General features: G+C 46.0%; 1 protein-coding gene across 1 annotated transcript in view; it reads left to right on the top strand.

Annotated features, from left to right (window-relative positions):
• Window positions 1–4,422: 4,422 nt before the first annotated feature.
• The window catches only part of LTA4H (leukotriene A4 hydrolase), a 56,165-nt gene continuing 42,711 nt past the window's right edge, over window positions 4,423–17,876 (top strand). The window contains exons 1-3 of the mRNA XM_040344240.1: window positions 4,423–4,692; window positions 8,902–9,032; window positions 10,201–10,321. Of these exons, the coding sequence (XP_040200174.1) occupies window positions 4,546–4,692; window positions 8,902–9,032; window positions 10,201–10,321 (399 nt within the window). The 5' untranslated portion in view covers window positions 4,423–4,545. The remainder of the gene's footprint in view (window positions 4,693–8,901; window positions 9,033–10,200; window positions 10,322–17,876) is intronic.

A 17,876-nucleotide genomic window follows, 5' to 3' on the forward strand; every position in this document is an offset into this window, starting at 1 on the left:
GTTGCGGCAGCGTAGTGTAAATCACCCGGCGGAATTAAAATTTGGCGGGTAGGGGGCGTGTATCATTTAAATGAAGCGCATCTCCGCGCCGAACGAACTGCGCATGCGCCGGCCGCGACTGAATTCCAGTGCGCATGCTCCAAATGACGTTGGCAAATCGTCATGCTTTCGACGTGAGCGTAAATTACTTCCAGCCGTATTCGCGAACGACTTACGCAAACGACGTAAAAATTTCAAAACTCGGCGCGGGAACGACGGCCATACTTAACATAGGATACGCCGCACATACCCCTCATATAGCAGGGGTATCTTTATGCCGGAAATAGCCGAACGCAAACGACGTAAAAAAAAAGCGCCGGGGCGGTCGTTCGTTTCTGAATCGACGTAAATACTAATTTGCATATTCCTTTCGTAAACATACGGAAGCGCCACCTAGCGGCCAGCGTGAAATTGCAGCCTAAGATACGACAGTGTAAGACACTTACACCTGTCGGATCTTAGGGATATCTATGCGTAACTGATTCTCTGAATCAGGCGCATAGATACGACGACCGGACTCAGAGATACGACGGCGTGTCAGGAGATACGCCGTCGTATCTCTTTTCTGAATCCGGCCCATTGTGTTTTTTTTTCAAAATTTACGCTCTTTTTTTGTTTATAGCCCAAAAAATAAAAACCGCACAGGCAATCAAATACCACCAAAAGAAAGCTCTATTTGTGGGGAAAAAAGGATGCTAATTTTGTTTGGGAGCCACGTCGCACGACCGCGCAATTGTCAGTTAAAGCGACGCAGTGCCGGAAGCTGAAATTTCGCCTGGTCAGGAAGGGGGAATATGTGCACAGTAAGAAAGTGGTTAAAAAGTATGAGAGTGGGTTTAAGGCTATGCCAAAGATACCCTGATAGGCCCGGATTCACATACATTGGCGCATATTTATGCCGGCGTAGCGTATCCAATATACGCTACGCCGACGTTGCGCAGAGAGGCAAGCACTGAATTCTCAAAGCACTTGCCTCCCAAACTGCGCTGGGTTCCCTCGGCGTAATCCGTCGTAGGTGGAAGTGGGCGTGAGCCATGCTAATGAGGCGTGACCCCATGCAAATGATGGGCCGAGTGCCATACAAGTACTTACAACGAACGGCGCATGCGCCGTCCCGTGGACGTATCCCAGTGCGCATGCTCAGAATCACGTCGGAACTACTCCCTAATATACGACGGATCACTGCCTACGACGTGAACGTAACCTACGCCGAGCCCTATTCACGTACTACGTAAACAACGTAAAATACAACGGCTGTGTTCCCTGGTCCATACCTTTGCATAGGTTGCGCCTCATATATGGGGAATAACTTTACGCCGGACGTACGACTTACGCAAACCGCGTATATTATGCGGTTTGCATCAGACAAAATTTGAGCTGTGTGGGCTAAATCAAGCCAGAAAGCTGAGGAATTTCTAGAGCTACCTCAGCCAGGGTTTCATTGAGCTCTAGAGTTTCTCCATAGGGTGCAAGGGGTTCCTTGAGCAAGGAGCAATTTCTGCCTCTCCAAAGTTACCACTGACACCAATGATCCTTTTAGCTATCTGTAGGAGGGGGATTCTTCCTACTGATCAGTGTGACCACAAATGTAAGGCGCATTTCTCCCACTGACCATCACACCATGACCTGTAGATTTGACAATTCTTAGTAGGGGTTCCCTGAGAACAAGCTATTTTAAGGGTTCCTCCATGCTTAAAGGTTAGAGGAAGGCTGTTCTGAGTAGACTGTGACTCCGTTAAATGTGTGGAGAGTGCAGGAAGGCCATTGCTAGCAAGGTATACAGCTTAGTGACAGGTTCACTGTCAGAAACCTAACCAGGCTTTTGATAACATTAGCAGCCAAAATGGCAGTATTATGTCAGTATATTAGTTCATTCTGATTTTACAGTCACATGTCAGTGCGATGATCAGAAAGCATGCAATGTAAATACACAGTGTAATGTTTACTTCTTGGGACAATGAAATTCTTTTTAGGTAGGAAGTCTGACTGGTTTCACAAGCACATTCCCTGCCAAAGTTATGTCTTCATCAGATTCAAATAAAATTTCCTTCATCAGAGAAATATAAAGCCCTGTACACACGATCGGTTTGTCTGATGAAAACGGACCGTTTTCATTGGACAAACCAATCATGTGTGGGCCCCATCGGTGAAAAAAAATAGAACATGTTTTAAAATTTCCCTATGGATAAAAAAACGATAGAAAAAATCAATCGTCTGTGTGGAAGTCCATCGGTCAAAAATCCACGCATTCTCAGAATCAAGTCGACGCATGCTCGCATTAACCTTAATTTTTCTCAGCATGTCCTAGTGTTTTACGTCACCGCGTTTGGACACAGTCGGATTTTTGACCGATGGTATGTAGGCAAGACTGATGAAAGTCAGCTTCATCGGATATCCGACGAAAAAATCCATCGGATTAGATCCCATCAGATATCCGATCTTGTGTACAGGGCTTAAAGCGGGAGTTCTCCCATAAATGTTTTTTTTAACTTCGATTCCCTTAGATGGATGCTCGTTGTGTCTAGGGGAATCGGCTAGTTGTTTTAAAACCCGAGCAGTACTTACCGTTGTAGAGGGCGATCTTCTCCGCCACTTCCGGGTATGGGTCTTCGGGACTGGGCGTTCCTTCTTGATTGACAGTCTTCCGACAGGCTTCCGACAGTCGCATCCATCGCGTCACGAGTAGCCGAAAGAAGCCAAACGTCGGTGCGGCTCTATACTGCGCCTGCGCACCGGCGTTCGGCTACTTTCGGAAAATCGTGACGCGATGGATGCAACAACTAGCCGATTCCCCTAGACACAACGAGCATCACTCTAAGGGTAAAAACAGCATTTTAGCGGTGAACCTCCGCTTTAAGGCTGCTCAGTTCCTTCAGAAACATAGCTTCTTCATCCTCTCAAAAACTCTACATACTGTTTGTTTTATACCTTTCAAACGCTGTAGAACAGTAAAAGAGCAATATGGTGGACAGGGCTGGACTGGGACAAAAATTTGGCCCTGGACTTCATCCAGACCGTCCCATTTTAATTCAATAAAATGCTGCCCCCCCCCCCCCCCGAAAAATCACGCCCACCAAAAGACCAATAAATCCATTATTGTATATCATGAGAGGGTGAGAGAGAGGGTAATGAGAGAGAGAGGGAGGGTTGAGGGAGAGGGGGTGGGTGAGAGAGGGGGGTGAGTGTAAAAAAAAGAGAGTGAGTGTAAAAGAGAGGGGGTGAGTGTAGGACCCCTTTTTACACTGAGGCGTTTTTTAGGCGCTTTTGGGCTAACAGTAGCGCCTGTAAAGCGACTGAAAAACGCTTCCGCTGCAGTCCCAGTGTGAAAGCTTGAGTGCTTTCACACTGGGGCGCTGCCAGGGTGTTAGAAAAAGTCCTCCAAGCAGCATCTCTGTTTTAAAAAACGGCCCACTGAGCCATCGGCCCACCGGGAAACTCCCTGTAGTCCCTATGGCCAGTCCATCCCTGATGGTGGATAACTGCCACCAGGAAGGCCTAATGGCATACTTTTAGCCTGAGTTCACACTGCCACGACTTCAAAGTCGGACCCCAGCGCAACTTCGACACGACTTGCATGCAACTTCTTTAACAGAAGTCAATGCAAATCATACCAAAAGTAGTACAGGAACCTTTTTGTAAGTCGGGGCGACTCAAGGCGCACCGATTTGAACTTGCAGTGAATGGGGTCTGACTTCTGATGCGACAAGTGCTCCAAAGTCGGTGCGATCATCGCATCAGTGTGGACCAGGTGTTTGCATTGCCATTTTTCTGTTTTGGGTTAAGTAGAAAAGGGTTCAAATCTTTTTTTTTTTGCTGTGTGCTAGTAGGGGAATTTGCCTTGACTTTCAGTCTCTGAGGCAACAGGAAGTGACAGAAATCGACCAAAGTGCGGGATATTTAGACATGTGGCCATTATTAAAAGATGCTTCATGTTCTGGGAAGAACGCAGTAATATTTTGGATTTCCCCTCACTTTCTGTCTCAGTACAAATATAAAGGGTGGATAAGAACCTGACAGAAGATTTTTAGTGTATTTCTGGGCAGAAGGGTTTATCACTGGTGTGTGTACAGTACACACGTCTAGTCAGCAGTACAGGGCATCTCCATGATAGTCAACGGGAAGTCAGCTTTCAGCGGGCCCGTGCGTGTTCTGTAGAAAGCTTTGTGGAGGTTTAGTCCATAGTAACCATTATCTGTTTATTATTACATGGATAGATGTTGGTTACAAATTAGTGTTTCATGCATATCTTTAATTGTTACAACGTTTATATTGCTGCCGGGCAATAAAACATACATTGTAATTACTCTCTGAGAATTGTATGCAATAACTTTCCCTTCACACACCACCTGACCGCATTACTGGCTCAGTGAGTCACCATAGGACTACATCTCCCATAAGGACTCCTGCCTCGCCCAGTGCATGCAGGGATTGTTCTCTATACTAAGCGTTAGAGCTGTGTGACTGCACGCAGTGTGCTGGGAGAGCTGACAGCGTTTTCTACCAATCATGTCCGACCCGAGCTCGTTCTGTGATGCCGAGAAGTTCATCACCCGCCATATCAACCTGCACCTGAACGTGGACTTCTGTAGAAGAGTCATCTCCTCCTCCAGTGCCCTGACCGTCAGATGTCTGCAGGACTCCATCTGTAGCCTGGTACTTACCTGGATCTAGTCCTCCATACACCTACATCTGATCTCTGCTACATCCATCAAGATCTATTTCTGATTTCTACTACACATACCTAGATCTGATCTCTGCTAGCCTACCACACACGCACCCAGACCTGGTCTCTGCTCCCACACACGCACCCAGATCTGATCTCTGCTGCCACACATGCACCCAGATCTGATCTCTGCTGCCACACATGCACCCAGATCTGATCTCTGCTGCCACACATGCACCCAGATCTGATCTCTGCTGCCACACATGCACCCAGATCTGATCTCTGCTGCCACACATGCACCCAGATCTGGTCTCTGCTGCCACACATGCACCCAGATCTGGTCTCTGCTGCCACACATGCACCCAGACCTGGTCTCTGCTGCCACACATGCACCCAGACCTGGTCTCTGCTGCCACACATGCACCCAGACCTGGTCTCTGCTGCCACACATGCACCCAGACCTGGTCTCTGCTGCCACACATGCACCCAGACCTGTTCTCTGCTGCCACACATGCACCCAGACCTGGTCTCTGCTGCCACACATGCACCCAGACCTGGTCTCTGCTGCCACACATGCACCCAGACCTGGTCTCTGCTGCCACACATGCACCCAGACCTGGTCTCTGCTGCCACACATGCACCCAGACCTGGTCTCTGCTGCCACACATGCACCTAGATCTATTCAAATATCTGGCACCTGCTTTTGCTGGGACAAACTTTATATTTTTGGCACTTCATGAGCACTGGTCATTGTTGGTTTGGTACCAAGATATGTGTTTATGGGCACCCCAAGATATGTATTGGTAGATATTTTGTGCAACTCCTGTCCTCAGCGCCCACTAACAGGCCAGGTTTGCAAGATAACTGAACTACATCACTGGTGATATCATTTGCTGCTCAGTGATTGCAGTATTCTAGTCTGCATCTCCCCAAGGCAATACTTAAAATCTGGCCTGTTAGTGGGCCCTGAGGACAGGAGTTGAGAACCACTGCTTTAATGTGTGTTTTCGTCATCTTTACTTATATCCTTTTAGACGCCCTGGTGGAACAACTTTTTAAAGTTTTCAGGATTGAATTACTATTATGTAATGTAAGATTTAGCAAGCAATGCTTCACTCTTACAGAGTTACAAAACCAGACATGGTTGTTGAAACCTTTCAGTTGGAGTAACATAACATAACATGGATGATTCATGTAACCGGGATCTAGACTTATTTTATTTTCAGGGAGACAGTGAAGTGGAAGAATAAGCAAGTATTGTCGTTGTGCAACACCAGTGAGCAGAAAGCAAAGCTATGTTTGCACGATACTGAGATATACACTTATAAATCATTCACACTTTGATAAGATTATTAAAGCCAATCTTTTACAGGAGGCTCTACTGTCCTACGCAGTGATTAAGTGGAGGGCCACAAAGCCTAAAACAACTGTATAAAGTTTTGGGAGGGGGAAAAAATAAATCTCTATAATATTAGGCTGTTTATACACTATACACCAGGAGTGCACATGGCCGGTGAGGCAGAAAAGAGAGACTTGTGGCACTGTCCACATATGAGGGCTAATCATGTGGTTTTTGAAGCATGTGATGGGCATGAGTACCTTCTGGTATAAGGAGGGCTCTGTTGTGCTGGTTCTCTAGAGGGGTGTGTGTGTGTGTGTGTGTGTGTGTGTGTGTGTGTGTGTGTGTGTGTGGGGGGGGGGGGGGGTGTATATATAAAACCACTTGCTGATATAGCTTTTAAAGTAGAGCATATATGCAAAACTTTAATTTTGGATTTATTTTTTGACATCTATGTTCCATTGGGAAGAAATCCCTTCACTTCCTGTCACATGGCCAAAACAGGAAGTGAGAGGAGATCCCTGCTAATGAAGGGAATCCCTAGGGGACCCCTAGGTCCCCAGAACTTTTGTCCCCCATTGCAAGATTTCCCCTCTATTACTTTTCTGGGGATAACCGTACATTTTGGGTTTTCTTTCAATGATAATGGTAAACAGAACAAATAGAGAGAGGGTGAATCTCCCTAAAGGGGACACAGACGGCAAATAAACAGGAAGTAAATAACAGGCTGAATTTCGTTTGTTTTTGTTTTTTCTGACATGTAAAGTAAAGCCATAATGTGCTTGTATTGCGTACTAGTACATTATGTGAAACTGGATTAGCTATGCCAAGTGCAGCCTTGTCCATTCCTCCTGATACCCTATGAATGCTGTAGATAATCATGAAGCTACGGTGGCATACGTCTGTGGTATAGGATGCCATCTTACTACCTGCAGGGGATGAACTGCAAGTAAGGGTGGGGAAGTTTTTTTTATTTATTTTTTCTGCAGGGAGCTACTGGGGGCCTCAGGGGAGTATGTGTGGATGAAGGGCTAGTTGGGGGGGACACTTTGGTTATTGGTGGTATGAATGAGATGGGATAACTGAGGTGTTGGGCCCGGTGGCTTTGTCTGGATTCTGGGGGGGATTATTAGGAAACTGAGCACAAGGGTGAGGGTGGTTGTCGCACTCCTCATACATATACTGCCCCATGTAATACCAGACTTGGCCAATTGTTGCATTCAAATTGGCAGTTGGTTTTCCTGGCCAATGTATGAAGGTGATTAAGTTTTAAGCATTAATCAGGGCTTAAATCTCCAGTATCTTTATATATTTTCTCATGCTTGTGAAGGTTCTCATTTATCCAGATCTTGGCACAGCTAGAATTAGTAAGTCACATCCCACTGGACTTGTTCTGAGTGGGGAGACGTCTATAACATTGCAAACTTGGGCCAGATGAATGTGATTCACTACTAGCTGTTCAAGTGTGTTTATCTCAATCCAGGGTATTGTGACCTTTTGTCTGCTCCTTCCCTCCTTTGCTATCAGCATGGAGTTTTCCTGACACCAAGAGTAAAAATGGTGACAGGGGAGGAAGCTCCAGCTGATTTGCAGCCTCAACTCTGTTACTGTGTGCAGGGGGGGGGGGGGGTTCCCTTCCCTTCCCTTCATCACTCTGGCTATCACCTGAGGCCAGTCACTTCACTGTGTATATGTTAGAGCAGGGGTGGCAAACACAAGGCCCGTGGGACGAATCCGGCACGCGAGACCTTGCCATGTGGCCCGCGCAACGGACCGTCCGTTGCCACTAGTGATGCAATGGATCGTGACCGATCCGTGATCCGCGCAGCGCTGCCTCGGCCTTAGGAAAGGCCGCAGCTTCGGCCTAGCTCCGGGGGGGTCGGCCATCTTGGTACACCCAGCTCCTATGATGGATGTCCTGAAGATCCAATCACAGGACCGTGGGACGTGTGACGTCCATCATAGGCGCCGCAGACTCCAGAAGGCGGCAATTACAAGCCTCATCGACACCATGCACTAGGGAGCAGAATATGACAACACTAGTGCATGGGCGGGTGGCTCTCCTCTCCTCCTTTCTGGCTGGCTGGATGCTGTGACACATGATGTCGGGTAGATGAAGTCATTGTGTATGTCAGGTAGGTCCATGTATGTCAGGAAGGTGAGGTCAGTGTATGTCAGGTAGGTGAAGTCAGTGTATGTTATGTAGGTCCATGTATGTCAGGTTTGGGTAAGGTCCATGTATGTCAGGTAGGTCCATGTATGTCAGGTAGGTGAGGCCAGTGTATGTCAGGTAGGTGAAGTCAGTGTATGTTATGTAGGTCCATGTATGTCAGGTTTGGGTAAGGTCCATGTATGTCAGGTAGGTGAAGTCATTGTGTATGTCAGGTAGGTCCATGTATGTCAGGTAGCCCATCCCATCCTATCCCACCCCACCATACCCCACCCCCATCCCATCCCACTCCACCCCCACCCTATGCCATCCTATAGCAGAAGAGCTGCTGCAGATGTGCACAGCACTAGATCAAGATCGGGCTCGGGTAAGCCTTTATCCGTGGTTCACATGGTCGCTGATTCCCCCCACCTACAATCTCTGCCGTTCATTCTTAATGGCACCCCCCAAGCATCTAAACCCACAGCGTGTCTGCAGGTGCGGGAATCGCAGGGAAATCGCATGGTGCACACTGAATACAGTGAATTTATATGCATTTACCATAAAGCGGTCTAATAACTGGCACTTGGCTTTGTTTTTGAATATATTTTGTTATAATTCTTTCTTGAAACTCATGATTTAGTCATTAATTTTGTATCTATAAACTAGCATTCAATGCAGGCTTGGTGATCTTTTCTATTTTAATCTTAGATTTTGGATACCAAGGACCTCACCATAAATAAAGTTTCAGTAAATGGACAAGAAGCCAAGTTTTCTCTTGGGACAAGTCACAGTTTTAAAGGCACCCCTCTTGAGATCTCCCTTCCCTCTCCGCTGACAAGGTAAACGTTCTACATGCTTCTGGAGCGCAGTAACTTTTCTTGAACTGTGTACAGAACGTTAGTGATTATTAACTTTTTACAGTGCTGAATAGGAGATGGGGCTATTGGTTTCGGGTGGTAATTAACACATTTTCTGATTAAATTGGAACACTTTAGTGTATACCATTATTGATAATCTGGTATGATGCAAAGTATTTATCTTGGTGTATTTAGATTTTTCTATTCTTTGTACTGAATTTTACGATTAGGTTTTGCAGACCTGTTCATTGCAGCGATATGACCTCTTTTATTGCGTGTTTACTGCCTTCAAATCGGTCTTGTCTACAGCACTTTCTTAATCACTATGATCCAAGTACAAAGTCTGGGTCTGATGGTTCCACAAGCTGCTTGCTCAGTAGTGTTTTTTTTTTTTTTTTTTTTTTTTTTTTCAGTCTTTACAGGCAACATTTTATTTTATTTTTTCATCTTTCCAAGTCTGGTCAATCTGGAACCTGAATTTTTTTTTTTTTAAAGAGAATCAAGTCTTGTTAAAGGTTCAGCTTGTCAACATGTCAAACTTGCCTGCTCCATGTAATGGTTTTGCACAGAGCAGCCCCAAACCTCCTCTTCTCTGGTCCCCCTGCAATGTTCCTGGGTCCCCCCCCCCCCTCATGACCAGTGCCCCCATAGCAAACCACTTGCTATCGGGGCACTAGTGCTTACTCGCTCCTGAGACACCAAAAGACACAGAGCTGTGCTGTGGTCCCACAGCTCAACCCTGCCCCTGCTCTCTCCTCATTGACAGCAGTGAGAGCTCCGAGGGCCACACCTCGTATACCAAAGGGCCACATGCGGCCGCAGGTTGGGCACCAGGGCTCCAGAGCATTCAAGTGCCTTGCCTATCCACATCTATGTGGCGATGGCTGTATTCTCCATGAGTATTCCTAAGGTTGCGTATACCACTAAGATGGTCCCTAGCAGCATCACTGTGTGTGTTTTAAAAAAAAAATATATAATACTTTCCTGCTGTTCCCTGTTTTATACCCTTCATCGATCTTAAAAAAAAAAAGCTGTTCTTTATGAATGGGTTGTTTTTCTTATATAATATTACAGGTATTTTATGGTGTTCTTCAGTTATCTTTGTATGTTTCATTGCACGTCACTTTAACATGTCCATTTTAATTTACAGAGGGCAGGAAGCCATAGTGGAAATCTGCTCTGAAACCTCCCCCAAATCCTCAGCTCTTCAATGGCTCAATCCCGAGCAGACTGCAGGGAAGACTCATCCCTATCTTTTCAGCCAGTGCCAGGTAACATCCCTGTTCTGCCTTCCTGCTAAAATCACGTCGCATGCATAGGTTTTAATTATTTTGCTTATAATACATTTGCATACCTCCGAACATTTTAACCACTTCAGCCCCGGACCATATTGCTGGTCAATGACCGGGCCACTTTTTGCGATTCGGCACTGCGTCGCTTTAACTGACAATTGCGCGGTCGTTCGACGTGGCTCCCAAACAAAATTGGTGTCACTCCCCCCCTCCCCCCACTATAAACAAAAATAGAGCGACAATTTTGAAAAAAAAAAACTATATATATATATATATATATATATATATATATATATAATATTTTTTCCTCAGTTTAGGCCGATACGTACTCTTCCTATTTTTCGAATAAAAGAAACGCAATAAGCGTTTATTGATTGGTTTGTGCAAAAGTTATAGCCTCCACAATTTTTTTTTTTTTTTTTTTTTTTTTTTTTTTTTTCCCCCGGTACTGCGAACACCATATATAAGGCCCATACACACAATGAGAATATCAGACAATTTTTTTGAAAATGATTTGTTCTGTTATCTTTCAAATAATTTTTTTGTGCTTCATTTTGTGATATTTTCATATGAATTGTAATCGGCTCTTTTTTTTTTCCCCGGTACTGCGACCTTATGGCGGACACTTTTGACACATTTTTTGGGACCATTGGCATTTTTATAGCGATCAGTGCTATAAAAATGCATTGATTACTATAAAAATGTAAGGGGAAGAGGTTAACACTAGGGGGCGAGGAAGGGGTTAATTATGTTCCCTGTGTGTGTTCTAACTGAAGGGGGGGGGGTGGGACTGACTAGGGGAAATGACAGATCGTCTGTTCATACATTGTATGAACAGACGATCTGACATTTCTTCCCCTGACAGGAGAGGGAGCTGTGTGTTTACACACAGCTCCCGGTTCTCGCTCTGTAACGAGCAATCGCGGGTGCCCGGTGGTGATCGCGCCTGCCAGGCACGCGCCCCTATTGGCTGAATCGCGAGATGACGTATAGCTACGTGATCTCGCGCAGTCTAGCCGACCTGCCGCCGTATAACTACGGTGGCTGGTCGGCTAGTGGTTAAGATGGGAATGGGAGACACTTACTAGCAAACATATGTAGGCATAGGACATGCCCCCTGCCACACCCCCTTAAAGGAGAATTAACCAAAAAAAGGTTTATTAAATCTACAAGGGTTTTTTTTATTTTATTATTTTTACCACTACTATTTCTTTTATATTGGCTTTTAGAATTTTTGGATGAAAGGTTTAGCACTGGGAAACACTTTTTGAAAGAAAAAAAGTAAATTTTATATACAATTATATGGATCAGACCAAAATGAGGGACAAATGAGGAGGGACAGATGGACATTGCTCCAAATCGGGGACAGTCCCTCCAAATCGTGGACAGTGGGGAGCTATGCATTTGTTGGGTTTTAAAGGAAAGCAAAATAACCCCACCTACTCCTCCAGTGCTACATCTCTCCTTTAGGGAGCCTGGCCATCCCTCCCCATCATGAAGATGTTGCACAGATACAAGTCAGTGTTTGCATATTTGTAGGTGAACTCTTCAGTTCCTCTTGTACTGTACCAGTTGACTAACAAGCCCTACATCAGAGCCAGTAAAGCCTGGGGGCACCCAATAAAGAGGAGGGGCCTGGAGCGCCACCGGGGGAACCCATAAAAGGAGGATCAGGCTGCTCTGTGCAAAAGTCTTACACAGAGAATGTAAGTATGATATAATTGTTTAACCACTTAAGGACCGCCTCCTGCACATATACGGCTGGGCACAAGCTCGTACCTGTACGTCCTCTTTAAGTGCCCAGCCTTGGGTCGTACAAAAATGTGTCAAAATTGTCCGATGCGTCCACCATAATGCCGCAGTCACGAAAAAAATCACTGATCACCGCCATTAGTAGTAAAAAAAAAAAGTATTAATAAAAATGCAAAAAAAATATCCCCTATTTGGTTTGCGCAAAATTTTATAGCGTTTACAAATCGATAAACGCGGGGGTCACAGTTTGGCATGTTCGCCCTGGGCGCGGGATGATTTTTGTCTTGGCACTGCTGCCAGCACATAAGTATGTGAGGTGAAAAAGTGTTGTTGTGGAGAGACAGACATTATACCCATCATGTGAGGATTCAGAATCCAGGTTCCTGAAGAGATGCAGTATGAGTAAATTGTAAGATGACGGGGCAGCACACCACTTTTCAAAGCTGCTTAGGAATGGAGGCGGACCTTTTTCTTCCCCCCCACTAGGCTCGTTAGAATTTTAGTGCCTTTCAATATGCTAATGGAGGTTTCATCATACGTTGGAGTTCAGCCAAGGTTTTATACCCCAAGGATGTAAGAGGCAACTAGATGAGATGTATCCACTTTGACAAAAGTTTGGAAAGTCTGGTCTAATACACCTGGGAGGACGTTGGGGTGGTCTATGACCAGAGTCATGAGCGAGGGGGATCGGTCCGCAATTATATCTCCCCGTTCAGTGAGAAGGCGTTGGGCCATATAATTTACCAGAGGGTGAGACTTGACAGGAGTAGGCAGAGCAGCCTTAAACCCCAGGACCCTGCACAATGGAATGTCTGATATAGACTGCTCTAATTGGATTTAATTAAATCCAAGTAGCCTGCTGTAGTTGCTGTACCGTGGGTACAGCACCTATGGTTAAGCACTCTTTGGTGTGAAACGCATTGGCTATACGTGTTGGTACATGTGTACTTGAATGCCTTGGACCTCCTGTCTTTATTTGATAAAAAAGTGAATATTTGGAGTGCGGCTATCTAGCCTATTTTTGTTTCTATGCTGCTGTTACAACCAAAAACGACAGCTGATCCAAAGAGTGGTAATTTTCTTGGAGCGTTGATCTTTTGTTCCTTTAGTATTCTGGACTTTTCACCCCACGTTTTGATTGTTTTTCGGAATCCTAATTGGGAGAGTTTGTATCAAATGGAGGAATCTCTGAAGAATATTAATTTTAAAGGTGTTGTAAAGTCAGAATTTTTTTTTTTTTTTATCTTCATGCGTTCTATGTGTGTAGCAGCCTCCCCAGCACCCCCCAATTACTTACCTGAACCCCATCTCTCTCCAGTGATGTCCACGAGTGTCTAAGCCCTAAGGGACACTCCTGATTGGCTGAGACACAGCATCGCCATTGGCTCCCACGGCAGTCGGTCAATCAGGGGAGAGAGGGGGCGGAACTCCATGTCTGGATACATGGAGCTCTGACTCGGCTTGCGTGCCCCCTAGAGAGCTGTTGGCTGAGCGGGCACTCGATAGGAGGTAGGGGCTAGGAGCAGCAAAGAGGGACCCGAGAAGAGGAGGATTGGGGCTGCTCTGTGCAAAATCGACTGCACAGTGGAGGCAAGTATAACTTGGCATTCAATCAATGTCAAATGGGCTTGTGATTTGTTTATGGAGTATTTCAAGGGTGCATATTTAAGAAAGCAATGTGACCACTTGTGCAGATCATTGTGTTTGTTGTTTGGACCATGAGGATGTCCCTTATAAAACATTTGTGGGCTTCCAAGTGTAAACAGGTTACCAATAGATGGTTGGTTAATCTGAAAGAAGGAGGGCTCCGATGACAACCTGGTTTTCACTTCCTTGTCCTGAATAGGGGAATTAATTGAGCTTCCATTTCCAACTCTTGTATGACCTGGCCTAGAGGAAGATCTTGGTTACCACCAGGGCACATTCTGACAGTATACAAGTCTCAATGAAGACTTTCTGAACTTGCAGGAGGTCTGACTGTTTGACAGAAAAGTAGTCTATGCTGGAATAGAGAAAAAGGATAAGTATTTTTCTCAAATCGCTTTTTAGGACAACCTTGGAGAGAGTGCAGCTCCGCCTCTTCAATAGGAAACACACCCAGGCTTTAAATCCCTCCTCTTCCACCATGGCTTCAGTTATTGTGTTTCCTCCGCCATGGTGGAAGCAACAGGCTGGAGGCGAGGAGCTGCGCTTCTCTCCAAGGTTGGAGGAGGACAGGCTTTTCCCTCAGTGGTAGCAGTTGGTTTGCCTTTTTTATATGGACCATCTTAGCTCCCCCCTTTTACCTTGCAGGGGGGGTGTTCCAGAGTCCCCGGTCTTGCCTGCTCATGGGAGCAAAAGGACCCACCCACAGGAGGCTCAGCGTCCATGCACCCGGAGTCCGCAGGTCATGGCTCTGGTGGTCGCGCGGGTGCCGCTGTTGTCAGTGGTGCATGTCGGTCCCGGCCAGCGGGTGACGTCACGCCGGCAACGCTGTTTCCTGTGGCGGCGCTTGTGGCTCCAAGCGCCTGGAACGTAGGGACATGGGGGCGGGTCCTCCGACCGGCGCTTTCGTTTTCGGCCTCTGCTGATGACGCGGAGACCGGGAAATTTAAAACCTCAGTGTTTTCCTTACCCGGCTGTTTTCTCTACCAGGATGGGGGAGAGATCTTCAGCAATGGCGGATGCAGGCGCCGTAAGCATCGGTCAGGCCCAGGTAAGAGGGGTACAGCGGTGCCTTTTATTCTGAACCTTATGGGCTTTGCTTTTGTTATTATCTTAAACTTCCTCCCTATGGGAGCCTGTGTCTGCTTTGCCGGAAGCGTCTTGCTTGGCCGTCTCTGCAGTTTGTTTGGGTGGTTGCTGTCATTCTGATGGGACACTTTATTTTCAGTTTTGGTGGTGGAGTCTGAACCAGGAGTTTTTCACCATGATCTCGGAGGAGTGGGGACATCCTCAAGTGGACCTGTTTGCCAGTCAGCAAAACGCAAAGGTTCAGGAATTATTTTCTCTCCACAGAGGGGATCAGGCGGTAGGCATAGATGCCCTAGCACACCCATGGAATTACCAGCTATTACGCCTCCCCCCCCCCCCCCCCCTCCACTAATCCCTTTGGTCCTAAGGAAGATCAGGGAAGACAACACCAACTTACTCCTGATCACTCCTATTTGGCCAAAGGGGCCTTGGTTTGCAACACTTCTGAACTTGGCCACAAAACCTCCATGGAAGCTACCATACAGGAAGGACCTATTAACACAGGGCTCTGTGTGCCATCCAGAAGCAAGCAGGTTACACCTAAGTGATTGGCTTCTGAGAAACATCTCCTAAAGGACTTTCCGATAAAGTGGTAAAGACCCTACTCAAGTAGAAAGGAGGCAACTAGGGCGATCTACCTTAAAGTGTGGAAGAAGTTCAACTCTTGGTGTACTTCCAAAAACCTTGAAGTCAAGAATACTATTTCAGTTTTGGAATTTCTCCATGAGGGAATGGAGAATGGACTGGCAGCCAGCACTCTAAAAACACAGGTGGCTGCTCTTTCAGTTTTATTTTGAAAAACCTCTGTCCAGAGAAGCTTTAATATATATATATATAATTTTTTTTTTTTTTTTTTAGGGCTCTTGCTCGAAACAGACCTATAGCCCTCAAAGTTTTTCCTAGCTGGGACTTGTCTATTGTTTTACAGGGTCTCGCGGGTGTTCTGTTTGGAACCCTTACAAAAAAAAAAAAAAAAATCCTTAAAAATTTCAGAACATTTTCTTAGCGTCCTTTCAGACCGGGTGATCCTCCAAACGGATCCAGCCTTCCTACCGAAAGTGGCCTCAACTTTCCATCACTCGCAAGAGATAATTTTACCCACCTTTTCCTCAGTTCCTACTAATGCAGGAGAAGAAGCTTTTCATACACTGGATGTGAGAAGATGTTTGTTAGTTTTTTTCCATCACCAAGGAGTTTAGAAAGTCAAACTCTCTTTGTGGTGTTCTCGGGGCCCCCGCAAAGGGGAAAAAGCCTCTAAAAGTACGCTCGGCAGATGGCTTAGACAAGCAATTTCAGAAGCCTATCGAGCCAAAGGAGAAATACCTCCCTCAGGTATCGCTGCTCACTCAACGAGGTCAATGGCAGTTTCCTGGGCCGAAAGGGTCGGTGCAACACCAGATCAGATTTGCAAGGCTGCCACTTGGTCCAGTTACTCGACATTTATTCGCAGATCAAGCCTTCGGCAGGAAGGTACTGCAGGCAGTAGTCCCACCATAAGGTAAGTTACTTGGTTATCCTCTCCAAGGTTGTCCTGAAAGGCGATTTGGGAAAAACTTAGACTTACCGGTATTTTTAAGAGCCTTTCAGGACAATGGCTATTTCCCTCCCTAATATATCTTAGAAGTAATTGTGATGTATCTATCATGGTGTTGTGGTTTTTCTGTGCTTTGTTTTCCAGTGTAGGAAGCCACAATAACTGAAGCCATGGTGGAAGAGGAGGGATTTAAAGCCTGGGTGTGTTTCCTATTGAAGAGGCGGAGCTGCGCTCTCTACAAGGTTGTCCTGAAAGGCTCTTAGAAAACTACGTTTTTTTTTTTCCTTACTATAGAACTCGCCACATGGAAGACCTGCTGTTCAGCTTGTAGAAGTTGTTTAAAATGTTGGAGAAATTGATAGAAGAGACGATTATCACTTTGAGAGATGTCCTTCAGGGGGTCAAGTGTGATATTCATATCTCCACCTAGTATGAGGATGTCCCCAACAAAAGTGGCCAGTTTCTCCAGGCAAATATCGGGGACATAAAGATTTGCAAGGGTCACCTCCACCAAAAATAATTACTGACCTCGAGCACCAGTCTTGGATTCTTTTAAGGACCATTTAGTGCTGTTGGTGAAGATAACACTAACCCCTCCAGATTAAGAAGCAGGGGAGGTACTGTACTATGATAAACATGTACCTCCCCTCAGCGACTTAAAAATTTGTAAGTCACTGAGTCTGCCTGGTTCTGAAATTAGTCTCTTGGAGAAAGGCCACCTGAATTCTTTCTCCTACAGGTCACCCAAAACTTACGATCACTTTTCTAAGATGTTTTGCCCCTTTACATTTTGAAGCCTCATACACGCGACCGGTTTTCCCGGCAAGAAAACTGCCAGGAGAGATTTTGGCCGGGAATCCCGGCCGTGTATGCTCCCTAGCAGTTTTCCCGACAGGAAAACTGCCGTTAAAAAAAAAAAAAAAAAAAAAAAAAAGAGAACCTGCTCTCTATTCTCCTGACGAGAAAACTGGTCGTCTGTATGCTTACCTGAAGGGGGAAATAAACCATGCTCGATAACAACAATTCGATGTATGCGCGGTAGCATAGAACCTAATTTAGCCGGCTCGTCATAGTCTTTGATGTCACCATGTTCTTGCCATTCAAAAGAACGGTGGGTCTTTTGTGTGGCTGTGTGTATTCATGACTTTTTTTAAGGCAAGCTTGGCAGGTATCTCGTCGGGAAAACTGACTGTTTTCAGGGCTTGAGACATTTGTTGGGCAATTTAGAATGAGTACCGTATTTATCGGCGTATACCGCGCACTATTTTGCCCTGAAAATCAGGGCAAAATCGTGGGTGCGCGATATACGCCGATACCCGCTTTCCCGCCATGAGTTTGAATACTGCGCCCGCATATAGCGAGCGCAGTACACTCGTGAATCTTCGGCCAGTCTCGGCGCCTCTCGTACTGACGTCCTGAGCGTACAGGACGTCAGTGCGAGAGGCGCCCGAGCCTGCCCGAAGATTCACGAGTGTACTGCGCTCGCTATATGCGGGCGCAGTATTCAAAGTCGTG

This window comes from Rana temporaria, chromosome 3, assembly GCF_905171775.1.
Source record: "Rana temporaria chromosome 3, aRanTem1.1, whole genome shotgun sequence".
NCBI classification, from domain to species: Eukaryota; Metazoa; Chordata; class Amphibia; order Anura; family Ranidae; genus Rana; species Rana temporaria.